At 47.3% G+C, this 27,875-nt stretch overlaps 3 protein-coding genes across 14 annotated transcripts in view; 1 reads left to right on the plus strand and 2 right to left on the minus strand.

The window, feature by feature from the left end:
• Window positions 1–9,536, minus strand: part of LOC138754715 (large proline-rich protein BAG6-like) — a 115,949-nt gene extending 106,413 nt beyond the window's left edge. For 7 of the 10 annotated variants that reach the window (XM_069919444.1, XM_069919443.1, XM_069919449.1 and 4 more), the window contains exons 1-2: window positions 4,020–4,644; window positions 799–884 (exon numbers count right to left, since the gene is read on the minus strand). In XM_069919444.1, coding sequence (XP_069775545.1) covers window positions 799–884; window positions 4,020–4,629 — 696 coding nt within the window. In that variant the 5' untranslated portion in view covers window positions 4,630–4,644. Of the gene's footprint in view, window positions 1–798; window positions 885–4,019; window positions 4,645–5,904; window positions 5,978–9,065; window positions 9,193–9,401 lie in introns of those variants that run through there. The other 3 variants (XM_069919445.1, XM_069919448.1, XM_069919446.1) reach the window with 3 other exon arrangements.
• On the plus strand, window positions 6,253–25,989 carry apom (apolipoprotein M). 2 transcript variants are annotated; one of them, XM_069919457.1, is made up of 7 exons: window positions 9,419–9,532; window positions 10,415–10,498; window positions 14,879–15,027; window positions 16,045–16,115; window positions 18,714–18,824; window positions 21,849–21,947; window positions 25,467–25,989. In XM_069919457.1, exons 2-7 carry the CDS (start codon window positions 10,451–10,453, stop codon window positions 25,484–25,486), a joined length of 498 nt encoding a protein of 165 aa, XP_069775558.1. In that variant the 5' UTR covers window positions 9,419–9,532; window positions 10,415–10,450; the 3' UTR covers window positions 25,487–25,989. The 2 variants fall into 2 exon arrangements, with proteins under 2 accessions (XP_069775556.1, XP_069775558.1); XM_069919455.1 differs by lacking the exons at window positions 9,419–9,532; window positions 10,415–10,498 and adding an exon at window positions 6,253–6,457.
• ddx39b (DEAD (Asp-Glu-Ala-Asp) box polypeptide 39B) overlaps window positions 18,062–27,875 on the minus strand; it is a 67,452-nt gene continuing 57,638 nt past the window's right edge. The window contains exons 12-13 of one of the 2 annotated variants that reach the window (XR_011351900.1): window positions 26,136–26,871; window positions 18,062–18,120 (exon numbers count right to left, since the gene is read on the minus strand). The gene's annotated coding sequence lies outside the window, so the exon portion shown is untranslated. Of the gene's footprint in view, window positions 18,121–25,989; window positions 26,872–27,875 lie in introns of those variants that run through there. The other variant, XR_011351899.1, reaches the window with a different exon arrangement.

Raw genomic sequence — 27,875 nt, forward strand, 5'->3', positions numbered from 1 at the left:
ACTGTGTACAGTTTTATGTGCTTTATTTGAGAAAAAGACGCGCTGGTGTTGGAGAGGGGTTCAGAGAAGATTTACTGGAATTAAACCAGGAATGAAAGGGGTAGAATATGAGGAACAATTGTCGGCTCTTGGCTTGTACTCATTGGAGGACAGAAAGATGAGATGGGGACCTCATAGAGACATTTCAAATACTGAAAGGCCTGGGCAGGGTGGAGTTGCAAGGTTGTTTTCCATGGTAGAGGAATACTGGACGTGAGGACACAACTTCAGCATGAGAGAGCATGAATTTCCCAATCATCAGGACCCTGGTCCCCACATGCCCTTCCTAATCACCAGGACCTCAATCACCGTCACCTCAATCCTGGCCATCCACATGTTACCTTGCAACCATGAGAGGCTTGATTCCTGCACTCCCTTCCAAAGCACCAGGGATCTGGTTCCCCTGCACCCTTCCCTACCACAGATTCTCTGCCCCCACTCCTTTCCTCCAGGGCCCCAGTTCCTACACTCCCTTCCCAGCCACCAAAACAAATAAACTAATGTACAATACCATTCATAAGTTACATGCAATTGTCCAAAATAAAACCCTGCTGGTCTAGCACAACTTATATTGTCAAGAATGGTGATTATCAGAGCTCTTTTGCATTTAAAAAGAGATTCAATGAAAGCACAGAATATCTCAGCTCTAAAACTGAAGTCTGCCACTCTCCCTTTCCCTGAATAACGAACCAAAGATGGAGAGAAGCGTCAACTCCACTGGATGGTGAGACTGAGAAGAGGAGCAGAGCTGACATTTACCTCTTCTTCAACTTCGTAGGTTCTGCTCTGGGAGTCCAGAGTCTTCACCGTCACCTCAATCCTGGCCATCCCTGGCTTCTGCAGCTCTGCAAACAAAAGCAAACTCTGTTTAAAAACAACTCCAGGTGTAGGCCCAGCAATTATAGGCCAGTACAGTGGTCAGTAAACTCATGGAAAAGTATTCTCAGAGGTAACATGTATAAGTATCTAGAGAGGCAGGACACCCAACACAGGTTTCTGCGGGGATGGTCATGTTTGACAAATATTGCTGAATTTTTTTGAGGAGGCGACTGGGAAGATTGAGGAGGGTAGAGCAGTAGATGTAGTCTATATGGATTTCGGTAAGTCCTTCATTAAGGTTCCACATGGAAGGTTGGTAAGGAAGGTTCAGACACTAAGTATTAATGCTGAGATAGTCAGATGGATTTAATAGTGACTAGAAGGTAGATGTCAGAGAGTCATGGTGGACAACTGTCTGTCAGGATGGATGATGGAGACGAGCAGTGTGCCTCAGGGATCGGTGTTGGATCCCTTGTTGTTTGTCATTTACATTACTGATTTGGGTGATGGGAGTGGTAAAATAGGTGAGTAAATATGCGGACGATACAAAAATAGGGGGAGTTGTGGATAGTGAGGATGGTTTTCGGGATCTGCAGGATTTGAATGGAGTTTAATACCGTTAAGTGTGAAGGGCTTCATTTTGGGAAGAATAATCAAAACAGGACGTATGCGATGAAGTGGAGGGCATTGAGGAATGCAGAGACATCTTGGAATAACAGTTCATCATTCTTTGAAAGTGGTTTCTTGTGGATAAAGGGTAAAGGAGGCTTTTGGCATGCTGGCCTTTATAAATCAAAGCACAGAATATAGGAGCTGGGAAGTGATGTTGAGACTGTTTAAGGCATTGGGGAGGCCAAGTTTAGAATATTGTGTGCAGTTCTGGTCCACAAATTATTGGAAAGATATCAATAAGGTAGAGAGGGTGCAGAGATTTACTAAAATGTTGCCTGGAGCGTAGAAGGTTGAGGGAAGATTTGATAGAGGTATTTAAAATTATGAAGGGAATAGATAGAGTAGATGTGAATAGGCTCTTCCCATTGAGGGTAGGTGAGATTGAAACGACGGGTCATTAGTTAACGGTTAGGGGGCAAAACTTTAGAAATTAACATGAGAGGAAGCTTCTTCACTCAGAGAGGGGTGGCTGAGTGGAATGACCTTCTGGAAGAGGTGGTCGCAGCAGGGTCAATTTTGTCATTTAAGGTTGGTTAAGTGCATGGATGTGAGGGGATTGGAGGATTATGAACAGGCAGCAGGTAGGTGGGACTAGAGAAGATCACTTAGATCAGTGTGGACTAGAGGGGCCTAGATGGCCTGTTTCTGTACTGTAATTGTTATATGATTATATGGGAAATGGTGCAACTTCACCACGCTAAAATTTGTGATTCTTTGATGACAACATCCACCATAGGGACCGAGGAACCTTAGAGAGTAACAACCTGAGCCTCAGCGTGTACAAGATGAAGCAAATGATCGTGGACTTCAGGAGGACCAGGGGCGATCACCCTCAACTACACATAGATAATTCTGTAGAAGAGTGTGGAGACCACCAAGTTCCTTGGAGTTCACTCGACTAGTGACCTATCATGGACACTCAACATCTCCTCACTTGTCAGGAAGACACAACAGTGAATGCCCTTCCTAAGAAGAATGAAGTGGGCAAGGCCACTGGCCACCATTATGTCAACTTTCTAAAGGAGCTCTATAAAAAACATCCTGGCCGGCTGCATCAGTGCGGAGTATCTGCTAAAGAGAAATGGATCAGAAGTCAATTCACAGGACCCTGGGTACTAGAGTCTCTCTCCCCTGCAACTCATGAGATCTACCAGGACTGTTCTCTGAAGAGGGTGCGCAAAATCATTGAGGACCCCTTCCACCCCACACACAGCATCTTTCAGGTGCTCCCATCAGAGAAGAGGCTCAGGAGGATCAGAGCCAGCACCACCAGGCTAAGGAACAGTTTCTTCCCATGGGCAGTGAGAATGCTGAACGACCAAAGGAACTGCTCATACAATCCACGACTCTCATATTTATTTGCATAGATGAATACTTGTCCTGCCTGTGTATTGTTTGTCTGTATGTGTGTTATGCCTGGTTGTGTGTCTGTGTGATTTGCACCAAGGATCTGTGAAAGCTGATTTTTCGGGTTGTACTCAACCCCCTCCTTTTCCCTTGCACCCTCTGTCCATTCCCTCTGCACCCCCTCCCTGTCTCTACCCTCAGCCCCCCTCTCTCTCTCCCCCCTTGCATCCCCTCTCTGTCTCTCTCTCCTACCCCCTCCCATCCCCTTCCCTGAAGCCCCTCCCTATTTCTCCTGACACCCACCCCAACTCATTCCTATCCATCTTGATCTGAACTTCTTCCTCATCTCCCCATGAACCCCCTCCCCACCTCTCCCCCGAATCTCTCCTCCCTATTCCCCATCTTTCATTCTGAATCCAAATCTTTGCAGCTCTGCCCTCCCCTCTCCCAATCCCCCCTCCCCAATCCACTACCCACTACCAATTGTGTGATGCCATATATGTACTCTAACAATAAATTTAAACTTTGACCCACTTCCCCTCCCCATCCTCTTGCCCTAAGCTCACAAGACACCTTCCACTCTCACCTTTCCCCGACCCACTTTCCCCTCATCATGCTCTTCCCCTCAGCTCACTCTTAACTGCATTCCCCCTCCCTCTCCTGACCCTTCACCACCCTCTCCTCACTCACCGAACCCCATTCCCTTCCCAGCCTCTCCCCTCCCCCAAAATGTATGTGAATTACTCTGACAATAAATCTGAATTGACTCCTTTTCCACTCTCCCACTTGCCTGACCTAAACCTCCCCACCCTTCCCCTGAACTCCTTCCTCTCCCAGACCCTCAACCCTCCATCCTCTCCCCACCTGACCCACCCCCTCACCTTATCTCCTTCACTAACCCCACTTACCTTCCCTCCCCTCCTATTCTCCCACACCCTCCTTTACAACCTATTCTACCCTCTCCCTCCCCTACCCCTTTCCGCTGCCTCCCCCTCGCTCCCTTCTCCTTACTCCCCTCTCCTCTTCTTTCACCCCAACCTTCTCCCCCTCCCCCCACCACTCTTCTTTCCCCACCCCTTCCCTCCCCTCCCCCTTTCCTCCCTCCTCCCCTACCCCCTCCATCTCTCTGTGAGCATACGTACTCACCTCCGGTCCTCTCCCCCGTCCTTCCCTCGTCCTCGTCCTCTCCCGTCTCCCCACTCCCACTGTCCGCCCCTCGCCCTCGTCTCCCCGGTTCCGCTCCGAAGCCTGCGAGCCGAGGCCGGGCCGCTCCTCCCTCCCGTCGCCGCACTCGCGCCTGCGCACTGCCGACAGCGCCAAGCCCCCGCGCTGCGGCTGCCCGGTGCAGTGCCTGCGCAGAACAAGCAGCTGTGGCCTCTGCGCGGGCTGCAGGAGGTCTCCCACCACCAGCTGCCCCTGTCCCACCAGCAGACACTCCTCCAGCTGGCACAGTCCCACCAGTATACAGTCCTCCAGCTGGCACAGTCCCACCAGCAGCCACTCCTCCAGCTGGCACAGTCCCACCAGCAGACACTCCAGCAGCTGCCACAGTCCATCCAGCAGACACTCCAGCATCTGGCACAGTCCATCCAACAGACACTCCTCCAGCTGGCACAGTCCAACCAGCAGACACTCCACCAGCTGGCACTGTCCCACCAGCACACTCCTCCAGCTGGCACTGTCCCACCAGCAGACACTCCTCCAGCTGGCACTGTCCCACCAGCAGACACTCCTCCAGCTGGCACAGTCCATGCAGCAGACACTACCAGCTTGCCCTCTCCCACCAGCAGACACTCCTCCAGCTGGCCCTGTCTCACCAGCAGACACTCCACCAGCTGGCAAGTCCCACCAGCAGACACTCCACCAGCTGGCACTGTCCTACCAGCAGACACTCCAGCTGGCACAGTCTCATCAGCAGACACTCCACCACCAGCTGGCTCTGTCCCACCAGCAGACACTCCTCGATCTGGCACAGTCCCACCAGCAGCTGGCAAGTCCCACCAGCAGACACTACCAGCTGGCACAATCCCACCAGCAGACACCACCAGCTGGCTCTGTCCCACCAGGAGACACTCCAGCAGCTGGCACGCTCCCACCAGCAGACACTCCTCCAGCTGGCACAGTCCAACCAGCAGACACTCCACCAGCTGGCACTGTCCCACCAGCAGACACTCCTCCAGCTGGCACTGTCCCACCAGCAGACACTCCTCCAGCTGGCACTGTCCCACCAGCAGACACTCCTCCAGCTGGCACTGTCCCACCAGCAGACACTCCTCCAGCTGGCCCTGTCTCACCAGCAGACACTCCACCAGCTGGCAAGTCCCACCAGCAGACACTCCACCAGCTGGCACTGTCCTACCAGCAGACACTCCAGCTGGCACAGTCTCATCAGCAGACACTCCACCACCAGCTGGCTCTGTCCCACCAGCAGACACTCCTCGATCTGGCACAGTCCCACCAGCAGCTGTCAAGTCCCACCAGCAGACACTACCAGCTGGCACAATCCCACCAGCAGACACCACCAGCTGGCTCTGTCCCACCAGGAGACACTCCAGCAGCTGGCACGCTCCCACCAGCAGACACTCCTCCAGCTGGCCCTGTCCCACCAGCAGACACTCCGCCATCTGGCACAGTCTCACCAGCAGACACTCCACCACCAGCTGGCACGTCCCACCAGCAAACACTCCACCAATAGCTGGCACTGTCCCACCAGCAGATGGCACAGTCCCACCAGCAGCTGGCAAGTCCCACCAGCAGACACTCCACCAGCTGGCAGAGTCCCACCAGCAGACACTCCACCAGCAGCAGGCACTGTCCCACCAGTAGACACCACCTGCTGGTACTGTCCCACCAGCAGAAACTCCACCACCAGCAGGCACTGTCCCACCAGCAGACATTTCCCTACCAGCCCACGAGCCCGTGCCGCCCATTAACCCTCAAGCCCCCAGTATGTTTCGGAGGGTGGGAAGAAACCAGAGCTCCCCCCCGCCAGGAAAACCCAGGGAGGCACGGGGAGAAGGTACAAACTCATGGCAGACAGTGCGGGATTCAAATCCTGATCCCGGTCGCTGGTCCTGTGACAACTAAGTGCCTCGATAACCCTGGAGCCCTCAACTCCTTTCACGTGTTGTTTTCAACAAGTGAAGCTTTGCCAAATATCTGACAACGTAAGGAGCAGCATGAAAAATGTGAAGGACACAAGGCAGGAAATGGAAAAATAAGTCCCGGCTTTTCTTTCAAATAAGTCCCAGCTTTTCTTTCTGTTCTCAACAAATATCCCCCTGTTTCAACCCCCCCCCCCCCCCCACCTTATTCCAAGGTTCAAATGTATTGGGAAATGCAGTTAATAATTGCATTGTGTTATGTAATACCCCAGAGTTTAGGACACTTGGCATTATTCTCTGAAGGCTGAACACTTGTGATTTGTTCAGACATTCACGTTTCTAGAAATTGGGATTTTCCAGCCATGTACCAAAGATTATGGTCGTGGATGGTGTACCTCTTTGGGTTAACAATGCCATCTCTCTGGTATTGTGACCACAATGACAAGGTGACTGCTGGAAGCCTCAACAAAACCCAGGTAAAATATATAACAGATTTTCTCTTCAGAGTCCAAACGAGATCATCGACTAATGGTTTCTATCAATAGGTGTGGAATTGCATTCAGATTGACAACGGTTTTGATGGTGGATTCTTGGCTGAAGTTCTGAATTCACTCGCCTTTCCCCCAAGCAAAAATGGGGGGGGGGGGGGGGGGTGAATTCTTCCCTTTACTTGTCCTGACTGAAAAATGTGTGTACGTTTGGGTGTTGAGTTGAAGCTGATGCAAGACTTTTCTTCCCCAGAGGGGCGGCCTAAGGTGGATAATATCCTCTATAATGGGGGGGGTGGGGGTGGGCAACTTGCTTAATGGAAGAGCCACATACAGTAAACTTCAGATGCTTGAGAACCGGTAGACACGACAAGATATTACATACGTGTTTGTCCTTTACATACACATCTTGTCACAACATAAATATTAAGGAATACTTCTAAATTTCTGGAGGAAAGCCATTGAAGTAAAGCAGGCAGATTCACAAGACAGAAGCAGGCCACTAGGCCCATCGAGTCTATTTTGTGACTCTCCATTAAGCTGACCCCTGGTCACACCTAGTTCCAATTTCAAGCCTTTTCCCCATATCCCTTGACATCCCTACCAATTAGATACTTCTCCATTTCCTGTTTAAATTCTCCCAATGATCGGTCTGTGTGCGGCAGTGAGTTCCACGATCCTCTGACTAAAGAAGTTCTTCCTCACCTCTGTTTTAAACGGGTAACTTCTAATTTTAAGACTGTGACCCACCAAGGGCAACATCTACATCCACTCTGTCAAAACCTTTTGAAATGTCTCTAAGAGATCCCCTCTCATCTAGACGTCAATGAATACAACCCAAGAACTGTCAAACACTCCTCATACATTAGCCCTTGCATTCCAGCAATCATCCTATAAATCTGAACTGGCTTGTTTCTGTGCTGTGCTGTACAGTTCCATGGCCCTCTCCCTTGACTCAATTGAGTGGGAACTGTCACCTTGTCAAAGTCAAGGTCTTGATGAAGGGCTCAGGCCCGAAACGTCGGTTATACATCTTTAACTCCTGTGGTCGCTGCGGGACCTGCCGAGTTCCTCCAGCATCTTTGTGTGAATTGCACAACAATCACAGCGCCTGCAGGCTCTCCTGTTTCACCCCAAAGTCAAGGTCTGCTTGCTTTGCCTCGTTCATCTGGGGGACACGGCACTGGAAGGAACGTTTGATGGATCTTGGAACATAAACGAATGAGGGGGGGGGATCTCATTGAAACATTTCTATTGTTGAAAGGTGTGAACAGAGTAGATGTGGAAAGGTTGTTTCCCACGGTGGGATAGCCCAGGACAAGAGGGCACAATTTCAGGGTTGAAGGGTGTCCACTTGGAGTGGAGATGCAGAGGAATTTCTTCAGCCAGAATCTGTGGAATTTGTTGTCACAGGCAGTCGTGGAGGCCAGGTCATTGGGTGTATTTAAGGCAGAGGTTGATAGGTTCTTGATTAGCCAGGGCATCAAAGGTTATGGGGAGGAGGCCAGGCAGTGGGGCCGAGTGGGAGAATGGATCAGCTCACGATTGAATGGCAGGGCAGACTCGATGGGCCGAATGGCTTATTTCTGCCCCCGCGTCTTACAGTCCTGTGGAAGCACCTTTTATTTTTGCATTGCGTGTTGGTATGTAATTACACCACTTGCTCATCAGGGGGCATCCCGGTGACCTTGTCTATAAAGCAGTCCAGAGCTACAGTCTAGCCTTCCAGGTTTGTCTTGCAGAGACAAGACCTCTAGTATACATATTAGTTTATTAAAGCTGTCTTATACTCGCACTGCTGGTGTGGTTATTGTCAGTACACATTGGAGCTGACACCACGGTTGTCGGCAGACTCACCGACGGCAATGAGGAGGTGTGAAGGTGCTGGGAAATAGATCAACTGGTTGAGTGGGTGTTACAACAACCACCTTGCGCTCAACTGCACAAGGTTGAGGAATTTATTGTTGGCTTCAGGAGAACACAGACCAGTCCTTAGCAGTGAAGAGGATAAGAAACATCAGATTCCTGGATGTTGACCTTTCCAGGGGCCATCGTATCGAGGCAGTGACGAGGAAGGCTTGCCATTTCATCTTCGACGGGATTTGGTAGGTCACCAAACACCCTTTGCAGATTTCTACAGGTGGAGAACAGTCTGGCAGGTTGCATCACTGCCTGGTATGGAGGCGCCAACGCAGAGGACATGAAGAAGCTCCAGAGGGTTGTTAACTCAGCCTGCGACGTCACAGGCACCAGACTTCACTCCAGGCCCTCTTTACTCAGCTACCATAGGGGAAGGAGGTGCAGGAGCCTGAAGACGAGCACCCAGCGGCACAAGGATGGCTTCTTCCCCTCCGCCATCAGATTCCTGACTCACTTCTCTTTTTGGACAAATTATTTTCTTTTAAATTTCATATTCACGGAATTGTAACTTATGGCAATTTTGCACCCTGTTATGTACAATCCCGCTGGTGCAAAGCAACGCATTCGTGCCAATAAACCTGATTCTGATTGACTGGGAGCTTCAAGGAACGCTGACAAAACAGGTTGGATAATACCTTGAGGAAGGGCTCAGGCCCTGAAATGTCGATACCTTTACCTCTTGTGGGATGCAGTGCGAGACTGGTTGGGCTCCTCCAGCATTTCCTGTGGATTTTTAGTACAATCCCAGCATCTGCAGACTTCTGTGTTTCACTCCCCCAGGAGAGAGCACCAATTGTGCATTCCTAAGGGAAGGTAACCAAGCAGAAAGCAGAATTTTAAAAATCAGGAAATTTTACCAACCCTCCCACCCTCTCCACCACACCCCCCCCCACCCCCACCCACTAACGCTGGCTCTGAAGCCAAGTACAATCGTCAGACGGCTGTTCCAAGGGCTTCAGCTGTGCACATGACCCCCTTCGGTTCAAACTGCTGACTGCAGTAAGTGACGCACCAGGTTAATGATAAACAAAGCGATATGGCAGCCGAACCCACAGCCTCCCGTCGCTCTGAAAACTTCGCAGGATGCAACACAGAACTGCCAGAGGAACTCAGCTGGTCTCGCAGCATCCATAGGAGGTAAAGGTAATATCACCGACGTTTCGTGCCTGAGCCTTTCCTCACGGTATATGAATTGAAAACAAAAGAGATAGGCGTCTCCATTAAAAGGCTGGGGAGAAGAATGGGAGGGGAAGGAGGACAGACCAACAGGAAAATGGTGTTAATTGGATCTGATAAGACAGGTGAGATTTGATTGGTTTGTTTATTGGCTCTGTGAAAGGAGACAGAGGAAAAAGGGAAGAGAGACATAGGGATAAATGGAGAGGGGGTTCTAACAAGAACTGGGCATTGTCGGTGTTCGTGCCATCCATTGGGAGGGGGCCTAGGCGGAAGATGAGGTGTTGCTCCTCCAATTTGCAGGTGGTCTCAGTCTGGCAGTTCAGGAGCCCATGGTCAGCAAGACAATGGGCCAGGGAATTAAGAGGGGCGCCCACCGGGAGATCCACGCTACTGAGGGGGACGGAGCTGAAGTGCTCAACGCAGCGATCTCCCAGCCGGAGTCTAGTCTCTCCACAGCAGGAGGACCGGATGCAGTAGATGACCTCTGCTTCACTTGCAAGGGCGACCTTGGGTTCCAAGGGGTGGTGGACGTTTGTTACACGGAGATCAGATCAATCAAGCGTTTTTGGAGATAGTCTGCAGCTAAAACCCCGCACAACTGAGAGGGAGTTAATTTGATTTTAGTTTTAAGGGGAATTATAGAGAGAAAAATGGATCTCTGGGAGTGAGTTACAGGCTAATCAAGGGGGTTTAGACATAGAATAAATGCCACCTGCAAATGAATGATAAGCTGTGATCTAATCGGGTGGGGGGGGGGTTCAGGGGAATTATATAGAGACCACTCTGTAATTTAATCTCCACCATCCTCTTTATAAAACCCCACTAAACCTCTGGATTCGATTCCAGCTCCTGGGTGTGCAGATAAATCCTCGAAAACCTTGCATGAGACCCCAGCCTGAAACTAAGACTCAGACATCCATGGTTCAAAAGGTAAACCCCTGAACCCCTGGAGGGCATCCCAACATAGGTACATCTGCATTATCCATTGTTCAACATGTAATACAATGTCAGAAAGTGTGCGGACACCCACTTTTTTTTTTTTTTTTTTTTTTTTAATTTTTTATTTTTCACACCATAAATCACAATAGCCATGATATACACTTTTTCTTTTCCACACATTTACAGTGACTTTTTCTCCCTCCCCCCTCCCTCCTCCCAAGCCACCCCCCCATCCCTCCCCCCTCTCATCCATTTTAGTTATACAATCTAGGTTGCATTAATTCAGTTAGACAATGTTGTCATTCAACAAAAATACACCAGAAATTCTACTGAGTCCATTTTTTTCTTCTCTTCTCCTTCCATCAACTTAGGTAATGTTTGTTCCCGGTAGGTTTTCGCTATTGTATTTAATGTAAGGCTCCCATACTTGTTCGAATATTTCAATATTATTTCTTAAACTATATGTTATTTTTTCTAATGGAATACATTTATTCATTTCTATATACCATTGTTGTATTTTCAAATTATCTTCCAATTTCCAGGTTGACATAATACATTTTTTTGCTACAGCTAGGGCTATCTTAACAAATCTTTTTTGTGCATCCTCCAAGTCAATTCCAAATTCTTTATTTTTTATGTTACTTAGGAGAAAGATCTCTGGATTCTTTGGTATATTGTTTTCTGTTATTTTATTTAATATCTGATTGAGATCATCCCAAAATTTTTCTACTCTCTCACATGTCCAGATTGCATGAATTGTTGTTCCCCTTTCTTTTTTACATCGAAAACATCTATCAGATACTGTTGGGTCCCATTTATTTAACTTTTGCGGTGTAATGTATAGTCTGTGTAACCAATTATATTGTATCATACGCAGCCTCGTATTTATTGTATTTCTCATCGTTCCAGAGCATAACTTCTCCCATGTTTCCTTTTTTATCTTTATATTTAAATCTTGTTCCCATTTTTGTTTAGTTTTACCATTTGTTTCCTCATTTTCCTTTTCTTGCAGTTTAATATACATATTTTTTATAAATCTTTTGATTAACATTGTATCTGTAATCACATATTCAAGGTTACTTCCCTCTGGTAAACTCAAGTTGCTTCCTAATTTATCTTTCAAGTAGGATCTCAGTTGGTAATATGCCAGCGCTGTATCTCCCGTTATATTGTACTTATCTCTCATTTGTTCAAAGGATAAGAATCTACTTCCTGAAAAACAATTTTCTATTCTTTTAATCCCTTTTTTTTCCCATTTTCTAAAGGCAAGGTTGTCTATTGTAAAAGGGAGTAGCTTATTTTGCGTCAATATTAGTTTTGGTATTTGGTAATTTATTTTATTTCTTTCTACATGTATCTTCTTCCATATATTGAGGAGATGGTGTAATACTGGAGAAGTTCTATGTTGTACCAATTTTTCGTCCCATTTATATAATATGTGTTCAGGTATCTTTTCCCCTATTTTATCTAATTCTAGTCTCGTCCAGTCTGGTTTTTCCCTTGTTTGATAAAAATCTGATAGGTACCTTAATTGTGCGGCTCTATAATAATTTTTGAAGTTTGGCAATTGTAAGCCTCCTTGTTTATACCATTCTGTTAATTTGTCTAGTGCTATCCTCGGTTTCCCCCCTCTCCATAAAAATCTCCTTATTATTTTCTTTAACTCTTTGAAGAATTTTTCTGTCAGTTGTATTGGCAATGCCTGAAATAAGTATAGTATCCTTGGAAAAATGTTCATTTTAATACAGTTTATCCTTCCTATCAGTGTTAGTGGTAGCTCTTTCCAATGCTCTAAATCGTCCTGTAGTTTTTTCATTAGTGGATTGTAATTGAGTTTATATAATTGGCCTAGATTTTTGTTTATTTGCACACCTAGGTATCTTATTGCCTGCGTTTGCCATCTGAATGGGGATTCCTCCTTAGACACCCACTTTGATGGAAAAAATAAACGGGCAGATTTTTTTTTTTAAATGGGAAGAAAATTGAAAATCCCCAGATACAAAGGGACCTGGGAGTCCTCGAGCAGGATGGCCTGAGGGTAAACTATCAGGTTGAGTCAGGGGTGAAGGAGGCAAATGCAAAGCTGGCGTTCATTTCAAAAGGAATAGAATCTAAGGGCAGGGATGTGATGTTGAGGCTTTATAAGGCCCTGGGGAGACCTCACGTGGAGAATTGGGAGCAGTTCTGGGCTCCTCGTTGAAGAAAGGATGTGCTGACCTTGGAGAGGGTTCAGAGGAGGTTCACAAAGATGATTCCGGGAATGAATGGGTTATCATACGAGAAGCGTTTGATGGCTCTTGGCCTGGACTTGTTGGGATTTAGGAGAATGGGGGAAAGGGGTGGATCTCATTGAAACATTTGAATGTTGAAAAGGTGTGGACAGAGTATATGTAGAAAGGTTGTTACCCACAGTGAAAGAGTCCAGGACAAGAGGGCTCAACTTCAGGATTGAAGAGCACCCGCTTAGAACGGAGAAGCAGAGTGATTTCTTCAGCCGGAGGGCAGTAGATCTGTAAAATTTGTTGCCATGGGCGGTTGTGGAGGCCAGGTCACTCTTACACACCCGCTGAAGAGCAGAAATTTCCAGGAAATGTTCTGCACAAAAATGTCGAGAAGGAATTTATTACGTAAATTCCACCTTGCAATTCTTCTACTGGGACCCCTACATGCTTTCACGGAGCGGCTGCAGTATAAAACGACCGCAGCCACTCCATAAGAAACAAGGCCTAATGAATACGACATTCCCCCCCCCCATCTCTGACAAACACAGGAAGGCTGTTGGAAAGTACCCCTGTGTAAACGACCAATCAGGATGCACCGGAGGTAAATATGCTGGTAAAACACAGGATTCTGTTGACACCGTGGTTAAGTGAAAAAACACACAAATGCTGGAGAAACTCAGTGTGCTCCCGTCGGGGGAAGAGATCCAGGAGGATCAGAGCCAGCCCCACCAGCTTCTTCCCTCAGGCAGTGAGAACAACCAAAGGAATCGCTCGCACTGACCCTCTGAGATTCCCACATTCATGAAACAATATTTATTTTGTACAGATGAAATACTTGCCCTGCTTATATACTGGTTGTCTGTATGTGAGTTATGTCAGGTTGTGTGTCTGCATGTTTTGCACCGAGGACCGGAGAATGCTGTTTCATCGGGTTGTACTTGTGCAATTGGATGACAATAAACTTGACTTGACGGGAGTGTGATAGTACAGATTCTATCACCAATGTGTATATGTACATATGTACAGATGGTAGTGTAGGATGACTGTGATTGGCTGAGAGTGTAGCCACACCTACTGGCAGGTCTTAAAGGATTGCTCCAAGCCAGACCAGGTCATTCTGGTCTGGTCGACCTACTTGTGATATGCTCCAGACTTTTAGTTAATAAAAGCCTTGGTTTGGATCAACAAGTCTTTGGTTCTTTTGACGCGCTCTACAGGGAGCTGCTGAGCTCCTCCAGGATTTGTGCTTTTACAATAACAGCATCTCCAGACTTTTCAAATCTAGTTTATTGTCATTTGTTTGTCGAAGATGGGAGGGTGGGGTAATGAATGAGAGGAGATCTTATGGAAATGTATGAAGTGAAAAAGGCATTGATAACTTAGAGGTCAGGATGTTGTTCCCATTGGTGGGGGAGACCAGGACTAGCGGACACGGCCTCAAGATCCAGGGGAGTAGATTTAGGACGGACTTGAGGAAGAACGGCTTTTCCCGGGGTGAGGGGGGGGGGAAATCTGTGGAATTCGCTGCCCCTTGAAGCAGTGGGGGCGACTTCAGTAAATATATTTAAGACCAGGTTGGGTCGATTTTACATCATGGAGGAATTAAGGGATATGGGGGAAAGGCAGGTGGGTGGAGATGAGCCCATCGTCACATCAGCCATGATCTAATTGGATGGCGGAGCAGGGCTCAACGGACCGAACGGCCCACTCCCGCTCCTGTTTCTTCTATCCTTCTGCAAAATGGGGGGAAATCTCAAGAATACCTGCACTCTTCCATCCACAGGCCGCGGCCACCAGTTCGGTGATTCCGCTTGGTTTCACATACACTCCAGCTGGTCCGGCCCCACTGTTTAGTCGCCGCCGGTCACTCCCCTGCCCAGTCAGCCCCATCCACTCTGCTTCAGTCGGGGCCGGTCCAGCCGTCCACTGACAGGCGAGCCCTCCGACCTCATCACAACCTCTAGCGAGATCCCGGATGAAAGCCTGGGGTTGCTCCACCCTTCCTCAAACGGATTGTGGGCAGGGGAGGGCAGCAGCTGGGCGGGAGAGGGCAGCAGCTGGGCGGGGGAGGGCACCAGCTGGGCGGGGGAGGTAGGTGATCTCCTCTGACGACTCCCCCCCACCCGCCTTTCTCTCTTCCCCATTGCAGTACTCCGGCAAATGGTACTTCATCATGATGGCGGCAGACTCGGACAGCTCGCTGCTCAGGTTCAGGGACATTGACAGCGCCGTCTTCCACCTCACCATCGTCAAGGAGAAAGGGAAGCTTCTACTTCGAGGAGCATTCCGTCTTGGCGAGTGCGTCCCACTCCGAGCCTCCCGGCCCAGCGAAAGGGGGTCCCTGTCTATGATGCATCATCCCCCTCCACGTATAACCCCCTCAAACTCACTCACCGGGATCCACTGTTCTGTAGAGGAACCCTCCAGGAACTGTCAATGCCTGGGTTCCATTGGGATACGGCTGTTCGGTGGGAGAGGCAGGGTTTGGCGAGGGGGGGGAAGGGCCAGGGTTCAGTGGGAGGGGTGGAGGGGGAAGGACTAGGCTCATGAAGGTGGGGGTGGGGGTGGGAGGGATAGCCTGGGTTCAGTCAGGAGGTGGGAAAAGGGACAGGTTCAGAAGGAGTCTGGGTACAGGGTGTTGGTGGACTAGCATGGAGGTTTGGGTGGGGTCCAAGTTCACTGGGGCCTGGGGGCTCGTGGGTGGGGGAGGGGAATTGGTTAATATTCAGTGTGGGGGAGGGGGGGGTGGTGAAGGGATCTAGGTTAAATGCAGAGAGCGTGGTGGATTTCAGGGTCATTGGGAAGGAGGAGGGTGGTGGGTCCAGGGACATTGGGGAGGGGTTGGTGGGTCAGTGGGGGGAAGGATAGTGGGGTTCAGTAACTTTGGAGAGGGGGTGGTGGGATTCAGGGACATTGGGCGGATGTTTGAGGTGAACAGGGTCTAGGGTCAGTGAGAAGTGTGGGGGTCCAGGGTCAGGGGGAGAGGGTGGTTTTGATGAGGTCCAGGGTTGGGGGAGGTGGTGTTGGTGGAGTCCAGGGTTGGGGGATGGTGGGTCAGTGGTGGGGTTCAGGGACATTGGGTGGAAGTTTGAGGTGAACAGGGTCCAGAATCAGTGAGGAGTAAATGGTGGGGTCGGGGGGGCAAGGGTGATTTTGGTGGGGTCCAGGCTTGGGGGTGTAAGTTTGGTGGAGTCCAGGGTCAGAGGGAGTGGGGTGGTAGGGTTGTGCGTCACTGGGAAGGGTCTGTAGTGAACAGGGCCCCGCACATGGGTGAGACGGTTAACCAGGAACATGTTACACTCTTGTGCCCTTCAGTACAGCAGACTGCCTGTCTCGCCAGTGGACCTATCACATCAGCAATGAGACGCAGGAGATGATCCTCGAGGGTGAGCTCGCCAAGTCCCAGCCCCCAAACTAACGAGTAGCATACAGCCGACCAGCCATTGGTACGTGAGTGGGCAAAGGGGGACTCCAGCTTTCGTGAGTCTGGTGCCATATTGTAACATCATGGTGTCAACACCGAAAGAGGCCCTTTGGCCCAATTTATTCGTCCTGATCCAGGTTGGCTACTGACCCTGTCCTATTTGCCTGCATTTGACACACGTCAAGTACTTGTCTGAATTTTTTCCCTCAACATCAATAACGCTTCCCCCGACAATGTGTTCTGCCCTCTGTGCGATCCCTTTTAAATCTTTCACTCTCGCTCTAAACCCGCCCCCACGGAGAAAGCCTGTGACTGAGCACCTTATACATCGGGACCAACCTACACCACAACTCATTTCTGGGATCCATATCTCACCGTAAATCTGCCAAGTCCATTGGGAACATGGAACACAACAGCACAGCACAGGCCCTTCAGCCCTCAATGTTCTACTGACCTAATATTCCACCCAATAGTACTGAACCCTCCCTACCTTGTAACCCTCTATTTTTCTTCTATCCACGTCTCTTTCCAATATATTTTTAAAATACTTTATCTTTGATTTTCTCACAAATCCAAACAATCTCTCTTGACATTCAGAGTCTGTTCTCTTCCCCCGCCCCTCTCCCCCCTCCCACCCACACCCTAAACAAACACAAAAATCCAACGATTGGTTAAGTCACAGACCCTTAAAGGATCTTGAGGGAAAAAAAAACCCAAAGTAACCTAAAATTTAAAAAAAAGATCAGGAACAAAATAGCAGCGCCTGTCATCTACGCTACGACCCACTTCCCTGATCCCAATTGTTCCACCACTGACCCGGGGTTGTTGCCTTTCCTTTGTTCAGAAGGGGTGTAATTATACCTGCGGAGCAAAGTGCTGCAGGTAGGCTCACCACACCCTAACGAACAGGCCATATTTTCTCCGTAAATGGTACGTGATTTTCACTAGGGTAGTACAACTCTGCATCTCCGTATCCCATCATGAAAAGCTTAGTTGCGAGGTGACCTTCACTAGCTGAGTTTGGCATCTGGACACTTTAAAAACATGCATCCGTAATGTTCCCCAGAAGGTACAATCCCGGATCCTGTGGAAAATCCACCTTTGTCATTTTTTTTTTTCAGGATGTCCCCCAGGTCCTCCCAGAAGGACTTTCCAATACTTTCACTGAGTTTATATAATATGGTCATACGTAGGTAATGTATATCTGACAAAGTACAAGTGTATTAACAGATAGCTGTAAACAATCTATGAAAGAAAATGTATATAAAGCAAAAAATATTCTAATGCTTGAACTCCTCCCTTGTGAAGTTCTGATTAAATGTAAATATTCCATTAATGTACCAAAGAAAGGACGACCAAACCATAAGATGGGATCCACGTCTGAAAATAATCAAGGGAAGGGCCCCATAAAGTTAAACTTAATTACGTTTGTAGGGCATCTAATTTTTTTCCCCCAGAGTTTAGCGAACCATCACATCGGATCACCGGTGGGTGTGCGTCGGAGGGACAGCATCCTTCTGTCTTAGAAGTCTAGCTTTTCTTGCAATAAGAGCTGACAATCATTCCCTCACCTGCTAACCCTGGTATCATTCTAGTCAATCATCACTGAACCCTCTGCCACGTTTTTTCTTGAAGAAAGCACCCAGAACTGTACACATTACATCCCGACTCTTATATTAAACTAGAGCACCCCCCCCCAAAAAGAAGCCCAGGCAGACATGGGGTGAATTTACAAACTCCTTCTAGAATGTTCATTCTCCATCCAGATTTCAACAGCAACTCAACGCACGACCCCTCCAGCCTTGTTCCCTTGTTCCCCACCCCCACCCCCACCCCCACTCCAAGCTAGCACAGGAGAAGAGGCAGAGAGATTCACCGAGGATGTACTTACACATTGAAGACTCAGATTTCAGATTTATTGTCAGAGTACATGCATGACATCACATACAATCCTGAGATTCTTTTTCCTGCGGGCCAGGCAGAATTACCACTAATTAGTAGTGTAAAAATAAAGTTACTCAACATATACATGTAAACAAATAAATAAATGTAAGCAAACTGCAATTCAGAGAGAAAAAAAAAATCAATAAAGTACAAAAGTCAGAGTCCTTAATTGAGTCTCTAATTGAGTTTGTCGTTGAGGAGTCTGATGGTGGAGGGGGAGCAGCTGTTCCTGAACCTGGTGGGTGTGAGTCTTGTGGCACCGATACTTCTTTCCAGATGGCAGCAGCAAGAACAGAGCGTGTGCTGGGTGGTGTGGATCCTTGATGATCGCTGCTGCTCTCCGATGGCAGTGTTCCCCGTAGATGTTCTCGATGGTGGGGAGGGTTTTACCCGTGGTGTCCTGGGATGTATCCAGTGCCTTTTGTAGGGCTTTACGCTCAGGGGGCATTGGTGTTCCCATACCAGACCGCCCCTCCAACCCACCTTTGGTGGGTCACACACTATCTTTTCCCTCCCCCTGGGTGAGTCAGTTGGTTAGAATGTCTTCTCCCCCCCCCCCCACCACCCTCCGAGTAGGGCAGGGCTCTTACACCCATTTTCTCTCTCCGCATGGAAGGTCGCCCAGAACAGAGTACGGAGATCTTTGTGAAGGATGGCAACAATCACATTATGTTGCTGGAAACCCAGGAAGGAGAATTGGAAACCTTCAGGAGATTAATGCTTTATGGTAAGTGGCACGGATGGAAGGTTGACAGCCAGAAACCCATGATCACCAAGAATTGATAAGGTTCTTGATTCACCAAGGGCATCAAATGTCTGGGCAGTGGTGGTGACTTGGTAGAGAATGGGAGGGGGAGGAGTCCAGACGGCCAACAGACTAAAGGTGTTAATTGTATTTGGAAAGAGGTGAGAATTGATTTTGACTCTGTGAAAGGAGACAGGGAAAAGGGATGGGAGACATGGGGAAAGATCACAAGGATGAGGAGCAGAAGTGGGCCTGTTCGGCCCATCGACCCTGCCCTGCCGCTCTAATCATGACCTGATCCATCCTCCCACTGTCCCCGCTCCACAGCCTTCTCCCCATAACCCTTGATGCCCTGACTAGTCAAATACCTGCCAACCTCTGCCTTAAATACACCCAACAACCTCGCCTGTGCCAACAAGTTCCCAACCCTCTGACTGAAGAAATTTTTCCGCATCTCTGTTTTAAATTGATGCCCTTTTATCCTGAAGTTGTGCCCTCTTGTCCCAGACTCCCCCGACCGTGGGGAAACAACCTTGCCGTATCTACTTAAAGATTGGAGGTTGGAGAGGCAGGGAGGGAATTTTTTAATGGAAACTGGAAAAGTTGACGTCAATGCCATCCGGCTGGAGGGTGCCTCGATGAAATAGGATGTGTTGTTCAACCTACACCCCTAAGCTGTGTCTTCAAGATCCCACCACCCCTGCCAGTAGAAACAATTTCCTTTCCATTTTATTTATTCCTTTCAGAATTTTATGCCAGATTCAGATTTATTGTCAGAGTACATATGTGACCTCACATCATAACCCTGAAATTCTTTTTCCTGAGGGCCAAGTCGAATTACCCTGTACTTAATGTATACATGTAAACAAATAGATAACGAATGTAAAAAAAACATGCAATACAGATTTTTAAGAAATCAATTGAGTCAGTGTCCTTAAACGAGTCCCTGAATGAGTTTGTGGTTGAGGAATCTGATGGTGGAGGGGGAGCAGCTGTTCCTGAACCTGATGGGTGTGAATCTTGTGGCACCAACACCTCTTTACTGATGGCAGCAGAGAGAACCGAGCATGTGTCGGGTGGTGTGGATCCTTGATCCACTGCAGCTGCTGCTCCCCGACGGCAGCATTCCCCATAGATGTTCTTGATGGTGAGGGGGGGTGGGGGCGTGATGTCCTGGGCTGTGTCCACTACCTTTCGCAAGGGGTAATGATGTCCTCGTTCCAGATCGTGATGCAGCCGGTCAGCACACTTTCCACCGTATTTCTGTTCAATCTCTCCTCAGAAGGTAACCCCCTCAATCTGGTGAATCACTTCTGCACCTTCTTCAAACCCAGTCCCTTTCTCAAGTAAGGAGTCAGAATGGCACACAGTACTCCAGCTGTGGCCTCATCTGTCCCCTGTACAATTGCAAAAGAGGCTTCCTTGCTCTTATATTCAATCCATCAAGTGACGGAGGGCCAGCGACCTTGATGTCCTCTTGGCGAACTTCTAGAGGTGTGGTGGAAAGTGTGTTGACCGGCTGCATCACGGTCTGGCATGGGGGCACCAATGCCTCTGAGTGGATGCAGCCCAGGACATCGAGGCCAAAACCTTCCCCACCATCGAGAACAACTACAGGAAGAGATCAGCAGTGATCATTGAGGATCCACGCGCTCGGTCCTTGCTGGAAAGAGGTATCGGTGCCACCAGACTTGCACCAGCAGGTTCAGGAACAGCTGCTCCCCCTACAATAGACTCGTTCTGAGTTAAAACACAATGGTGGAGAAACTCAACAGGTCAATCAGTTGTGTGTGGCAGTGACAGGTATCTCCCATTGCCAACCACTTCAATTCTGCGCCCCACTCCCAAACTGACACATCTATCCGTGGGCTCATGTACTGTCCCACCAAGATCGGCTGTAAATTGAAGGAACAACACCTGATGGGCGCTCTCCAACCGGACGGCGTTAACATTGACTTCTCCAATTCCTGCCAGCCCGTTCTCCCTCCCTTCCCCATCCCTCTAGCTCTCCACCCCCTTCCCCCTCTGTTCGCAGAGCCGTCCCCCCTCCCCCCATTTGGCGGTGCACCCTCCCTCCCATATCCACCTATTACCTCCTGCCTTCGGGCCTGTGCTCCTCCCCTGTTTTACCCCAACCCACACCATTTTATTCAGGCACCCGTCTACATTTTGCCCGTGCCTCGACAAAGGGCTCAAGCCTGAATCAGTGGTTATGCCTCTTTGCTGAGTTTCTCCAGCATTGGGCCTCAATCACGGTGTCTGCAGACTTTAGTGTTTTATTCAAAGACTCATTTAAGGACTCGTACTTTTCACATTATTTATCACCCATGATTTTTTTTTTCTGTATTGCACAGTATCCTGGAATTTCTTTCTTTTGTACACGGATCTTCTTACGTAGTTTTGTGCCCTGCCAATAAGTGGTCATTCTGCCTGGCTCACAGGAAGAACCTCAGGGTTGTATGTGCTCCGAAGGTCAACTAAATCCTCGCGATTCCACCTATCTTCTTCCTCTGATCCTACCCAAACTCCCCATATGGTGCCTAAAACTCCAGTTCCTCACACGTCTGCTATTGGGAAATGTTTAGTCTATAAGACCATAAGACATTGGAGTAGAACCAGGCCCTTCAGCCCATCTAGTCTTCCCCACCAATCATGAGCTGCTCCTGATCCTTGTGATCTTTCCCCATGTCTCCCATCTTCTCTCCTCCCTTTTTCCTGTCTCCTTTCAGAGGCAAAATCAATTCTCACCTCTCCTCTTTCCAAATACAATTAACGCCTCTAGTCTGTTGGTGGTCTGGACTCCTCCCCCTACCCAGTCTTTAATTCAACTCCCTGCCTGTTTGTGGAAGGGCTCAGGCCCGAAACATCAGGGCTGGCTGAGATCCCCCCAGCATTTCTGTGGTTTTTTTTAGCAACAACAGCATCTGCAAACGTTCGTGTTTCACCTCATATCGGGATTTCCCGCCATCTCCTGTTCTTCTCACTCTCCTCCCTCTCTCGTGGCAGGTAGGTCCCCAACCCTGACTGACAACCTGCGGCTGGACTTCAAGCATCGTGCACACTGCTTGAACCTGACGTCGATCCTCGTGCTGAAGCAAGCCCAGGGTGAGTGATTGCCGGGCTCCCCTGTCACTTCCCAGCCGTTTAAGGATGAATTAATTAAAAAAAAACTGTTTTAGACGTAAAGCATGGTAACAGGTCCTTTCGGCCCATGAGTCCAAGCCGCCGAATTATCCCAATTGACCGACAACCCCTGTACGTTTTGAAGGGTGGGAGGAAACCAGGGGCCTCGGAGGAAACCCACGCAACCAGAGGGAGTACGTGCGAACACCTTGATCGCTGGTGCTGTAACAGGTCCTTAAGTCGACACTCAGCTTCTTGGTTTTGGTGACATTGAGTGCAAGATTGTTGTTGGTGCACCACTCAGCCAAGTTTTCAATCACCCTCCTGTGTGCTGACTGGAAAAGCAAAGAATTTCTTCAGCCAGAAGTGGTAAATCTTTGGAATTTGTGTGGAGGCCAGGTCATTGGGTGTATTTAAGGCAGAGATCAATAGGTTCTTGTATCAAGGGTGATGGGGAGAAGGGCTGGGCAGTGGGGCTAAGTGGGAGAATGGATCAGCTCACATTGAAAGGCGGGGCAGACCCGATGGGCTGAATAGCCCATACCTGCTCCTATGTCTTTTTTTAAACTTTATTTAAGATTTTATAACATGAATAACATATAGTATAACATTAAAAAAAAATTAAGAATAAAATAATAAAATTACAATACAATATCAGTAATCTAAATAAACTATACCCTCCCCAATAATTATTACACATTAATAACCCAACTCAAATTAGTCCAACCCTCCCTTTCCCCCAAAATAAAGAGTGAAGAATTAATAAAGTTAATAATATGTGAGAAAAAAAACCCACTTACAAAAAAAAACAAAAACATAACCGATTAAAATACTAACAAAAAAAAAGTAATTAATACTAAGATATCAGACTTAAAAAACATATTTAAATCAAACTTAAATGCATATATTTAACAAACGGAGTTAAGGTGAAACATATATTTAACTCAAACTTAATATAAAAAATTAGTAAAGTTAGTAACATTATCTATCAAAAATTCTTAAACAATAATCAATTCTTAAAAAAAAATTGTAGCATGAAAAAGATGAAAAAAAAACTTTCTTTATAGAGATAAACCTTCACCAAATATCAACTAACTTCACATCTATCATCATATTAGTCACATAAACCACCATCTTAAAACAAAATTCAAACCTCATTAAGTATTGTACAATTCAATTTTAGTACTCTTCCACCATTTTTCCCTTTTACTCTTGAATAGTTATCCAATAAAAGCTCCAATACCACATTTAAATATCCCCAATCATTACGTTAAAATTCAGATATCCAAATAATAAAAACACATCCACAATGAAATCTATATCTTCAATAAATGGAGCATAAACCACAAACAAAATTCAAGCCTCATTAAGAATTATACAATTCAATTTATAACTTTCACCATTATTTCCTTCGTTCTATAACTAAAATAGCAAAATAATATACACCAGAATTACCACTCCTTTCACCTTAAAGTTAAAGAAAAAATATTTAAAAAAATTTATCCATCCTATTCACATTTAAATTTCAGATATTCCTTATCTACTGAATAAACTTTACAAAAAAAACACATCAATTTTTAGTTTTTTAAACAAATACTTTCTTATGCTTTTTTTTATATTTAAACAAAAAAAACCCTTCACTCTTTAATCTAATAATACAAAAAAAAAGGAAAAAAAAACGGGTAGGAGGTTAAAAATACCCCCTCCCGTCTAAACTGCGCAATGCGGTAACTCCCCCAAAAAAATGGGTGTGAGATAACTCACACGTAGCAGATGACTTTCAGGAAATAGTGCCTATCCAGTTCTCTCCCCCAACTCTCACTTCATCTTAAACTAACATCCTCATTATTTAATATCCCTTTTTTTAAAAAAAACATTAAGAAAAAGGACAACTCTTCTTTTAATCAGCTCCAACTGCCGAGTCACCATTACAACCATTCCTTCTTGGAGCACGGCTCTTTTCTTCCATCTCTTGTCTCCTTAGAGATCGCGGCGGACTATGTCTCTGTTGATACTGAGTAATTGGCAGCTCTTGAACAAATGCTACAGCTTCCTTTGGAGAATCAAAGAACTTTGGTTGGCAACCATCTTGAAAAACCTTCAAAACAGCTGGATATCTAAAGGTTGCCTTGTATCCTTTCTTCCACAACTCTTTAGCAGGATTGAATTCCCGTCGTTGGAACATAACTTCTTGACTCAAATCCGCATAGAAGAAAACTCGATTATTTTGAATCATCAAGGGTGATTTTATCTGTTGTGCATTTCTAATAGCCACTCGTAAAATTATTTCTCTGTCGTAATAATTCAAGCAACGAACCAAAACAGGTCTTGGACTTTGACCTGAAATAGGTCTTCTACGCAAGGCTCTGTGAGCACGTTCCTGTATTATACCTTCCGGGAAATGTTCTTGACCCAGCACCTGCGGAATCCATTCAGTAAAAAATTTTCTTGGGTCTGGTCCCTCCATACCTTCCGGCAAACCAATAATCTTTATATTGTTCTGTCTGGATTGGTTTTCCAAATAATCAATCTTTTTCACCAAATTTTTATTTTGAGTTTGTAAGTCTTCGACCATTTTGGTCACATCAAAAACTTGATCACGTATTTCATCTATATCTTCTTCACACGAATTAAATTTATCTCTCACTTCAAGCTTAAAAGCTCCAAACTCAGCCATCTGTTGAGAATGTATTTTCACCAAAGTATTAAACCTAGTACCAAGTTCAGTCATAATCTTGAATAATCCCTGCATTGTATAAGATAAATTTAGATTCAAAATTCACAAAAATCTTTTCAATTGGAAGAGATTTTGGCTCAACAGATTCCTGCTTCTTCTCCAAAGGATCTTCTATTCCTTCCTTCATTCTGGTTGCCTTCCTTGTAGTATGACTGTGTGTGGAAACCCCAGCCACAGCCTCTCCAGCAATGACTGGAGGACGCTGGCCAGGGTTTTCCCCAGTCCATAATGTATTAAATTCTCCCAGTACATCAAGTTGTATAGGTTCTTGTATCTCAAGAGATGCAGTTTGCAGCGCCACCTCTACAGATGACAAATGCCTTTGAGTAACTCTTTGATCTAAAGGCTGTTTGGCGCCCACTTTAGGGGGCTCTACCGATGTAACTTAGAGCTCTACATCCGAACACTGTACCTCTCTCCTGAATTCTATTTCACGCTGAGTCCCGGTGTCTTTCCTGTAGGTAGGCTCCAAAACTTGAACTTTTGGAAAATGTAGTTTTTTGATGATCTGTTGTCGTGTTTTTTTTTGCTCTTTTCCAATTGTACCATCATAAGTTAAATTAACAGCACTGAAATTATCTAAACTTTTAAAGAATTTTAACGGGCATTTCTAGACAAAACAATAAGATAGAGTCAGGAGAGGACTGGAAGACACGTCTGATCCTTAAGCCATCTTGCCACGCCCCCCCCCCCCCTATGTCTTAATGGCTCACGATTTATGACTGCAAGGTTTAATTAGAGTTTCTCCCCCTTCCTTCCTGCAGCGCCCTGCGAGATTTCCTGAATGAGCTTTCAACCATCCAAGTCTTGTGTAACAAGAGGGGCAATCCTCAAACATCACTTGCTCTCGACGGCATGTTCCGTGTGGGTTAATATTACACCTAACCATCTAGGCACTCTCCAACATTAACATCGACTTCTCAGGTTTCTGTTAGACCCCCACCCCCCCCACCATCTTTCCCAATTCTCTGTCTCCTTCCCTCCCACCCCCCACCATCTTTCCCAATCCTCTGTCTCCTTCCCTCCCACCCCCCACCCCATTCCCCTCAGCTGTCTTCCCGTCTGTATCCACTGAGGCTTCTCACCTGTGGGCTCGCGATCCTCCCCCCTGCCCCTTTCCTCCTCTCTCCCCCACCACACCCCACAACCGTTTTACCAAGCACCAGCCTGCACTTAGCTCATATCTTGACGAAGGGCTCAGGCCCTAAATGTTGCTTATGTATCTTTGCCTCCTGTGAACGCTGCTGAGTTTCTTTTGTGTATTAAACAATATATGATTAGCCACAATTTAGTTTTGTTTTTTTTAACCTCCAGAACAAAGAAGCAAATCAAATCCTCCACCTTAATCGGGGGAATAAGAGAAGTGGGGAAACAAAATATAAACCCTTCATCTGTTTAAACCAGTGGTTTTCACACTTTTTCTCTCCACTCACATCCATCCATGGCTTGGCCACGCGAACGGAGATTTAGGAAGGGGGCCTGTCCACATCCGCTGCAGGCTTGCTAGTGACTGACGAGGCCAATGCGGGACAGACGAGCCCGGACGCAGCCTTGTTCGGGATTTGGTGCTGCTGCATCACGGTTCTTCCTCCGTCTCTGTTTGCCCTCAAGGCCCACCTCGCATGCGTTCTCGAAGGAGGAGATGGACTGGTATCGCCACGTCGCGCAATCGGAGGCCGGAGCAGACCAATGGCAGCGGCTAATGTGACAGGCACCTAGGGATTTCTTCAGGGAGTCCTTGTACCTCTTCCTTGGAGCCACCTCTGCCACAGCGGGTGGAGGAGGGTTCACCCTACACCACAATCCTGGGAAGGTGATGATCCTCCAGCCTAGAGAGGTGTCCTGCCCAGCGTAGCTGTGTCTTTGACAGCATGGTCTCGATGCTGGTAACCTCCGCCTCAATGTTTGCGGCGAAGAACACTCCAGTGGATGTTGAGGATGGTACTGGTGGAAGCGCTGGCAGAGTTTGTAAGTTGTGACAGTAGGCAACCCACGACTCGAAGCCGTACAGGAGGGTGGTCAGGACAAAGGCTGATAATTGTGCCTTTTCTCAGATGCTTGTTGGTCCAGACTCTTTTGTACAGCGGCTGAATGCGCTGTTTACCTTTGCCAGTCAACCCCTTTATCGATCTTGGCATCTGACGAGATGGTGCACCCCAGGTAGCGGAACTGGAAAGAAAGTTTGAAAACCATTGGTTTCTTTATGGGGGGGGGGGGGGGGTGGGGGGTTAGGGAAACAAAATACAGACAATACATAATCCTCGCCAAAGAACTACAGCCCGTAACATCGATTGTTTATTGCTTCTTCACAGAAGCTGCCTGACCTGCTGAGTTCTTCCAACACTGTTGTGCATTCCACTTCTCCCGCCCCTGCAGATTCCTTGTTTAACCTTCATTTTTTTTGAGGATGGGAAGATCTTGTGAGGCAGGACTGTCGATTGTAGGGAAAGTCGTGGACTGTTATGGCAAGTTATTTTTTTTTAAAACAAGAGTTTATTCAAATGATAACAACATGACACATCGGTGTACCGGACGACTTGTGTACAGCACGACCTTGGAATTTCCACCTAAAATGTGGGATTTGAGCGATACCCTTTGTACAAGAAACCCCCCCCCCCCAAAAAAAAACCTGGCCCTTTGCAGCTGACCCAGGTAAAATCAAATCATAATTTCTCTTCAAACAAATTACCATGTAAAGGTTTTCATTTTTTTTTCATGTTTTAAAATAAGCCACCTTAATCTGCTGTAACAGGGCTGTTTGAAGTCGGCACTGAGCCAACAACAAATGGACCCCGTAGGGTCTTCACTGATGCACGAGATGGCATCGGAGCCGGCAGGAAGATGGAGGCGGTGTTGGCTCTGCCTGCCGCCAAAGCAGGCATCTCCCACCCATTTCAATTCCCCATCCCACTCCCCTGCCGATGTGTCTGTCCGTGGTCTCGTGCACTGCCAGACCAAGACCACCTCCAAATTGGAGAAACAACACCTTGTCTTCTGACTAGGCACCTTCCAACCAGAGAGCATCAACATCGACTTCTCTGCCTTTCATTAAACCCCACCCTCCGCAACCCTGTCGCATTCCCCCAGCTCGGTCTCTTCCTCTGGCACAGACATAATCAGTTTTTGCCTCTCCCCTTATCACATCCAATTGATACCTTTTGCCAGCACTGTCT

The sequence above is a fragment of the Narcine bancroftii genome, chromosome 2 (assembly GCF_036971445.1).
Source record: "Narcine bancroftii isolate sNarBan1 chromosome 2, sNarBan1.hap1, whole genome shotgun sequence".
In the NCBI taxonomy this organism is placed as follows: domain Eukaryota; kingdom Metazoa; phylum Chordata; class Chondrichthyes; order Torpediniformes; family Narcinidae; genus Narcine; species Narcine bancroftii.

What these genes read in the sequence shown, in the direction of transcription:
- apom (XM_069919455.1), top strand. Translation starts at nt 6,344, where the DNA reads ATGTACCAAAGATTATGGTCGTGGATGGTGTACCTCTTTGGGTTAACA. An exon ending in GCAGGAGATGATCCTCGAGG is followed by an intron (nt 16,116 to 18,713) that starts GTGAGCTCGCCA and finishes TCCGCATGGAAG; the next exon opens with GTCGCCCAGAACAGAGTACG. An exon ending in CGTGCTGAAGCAAGCCCAGG is followed by an intron (nt 21,948 to 25,466) that starts GTGAGTGATTGC and finishes TCCTTCCTGCAG; the next exon opens with CGCCCTGCGAGATTTCCTGA.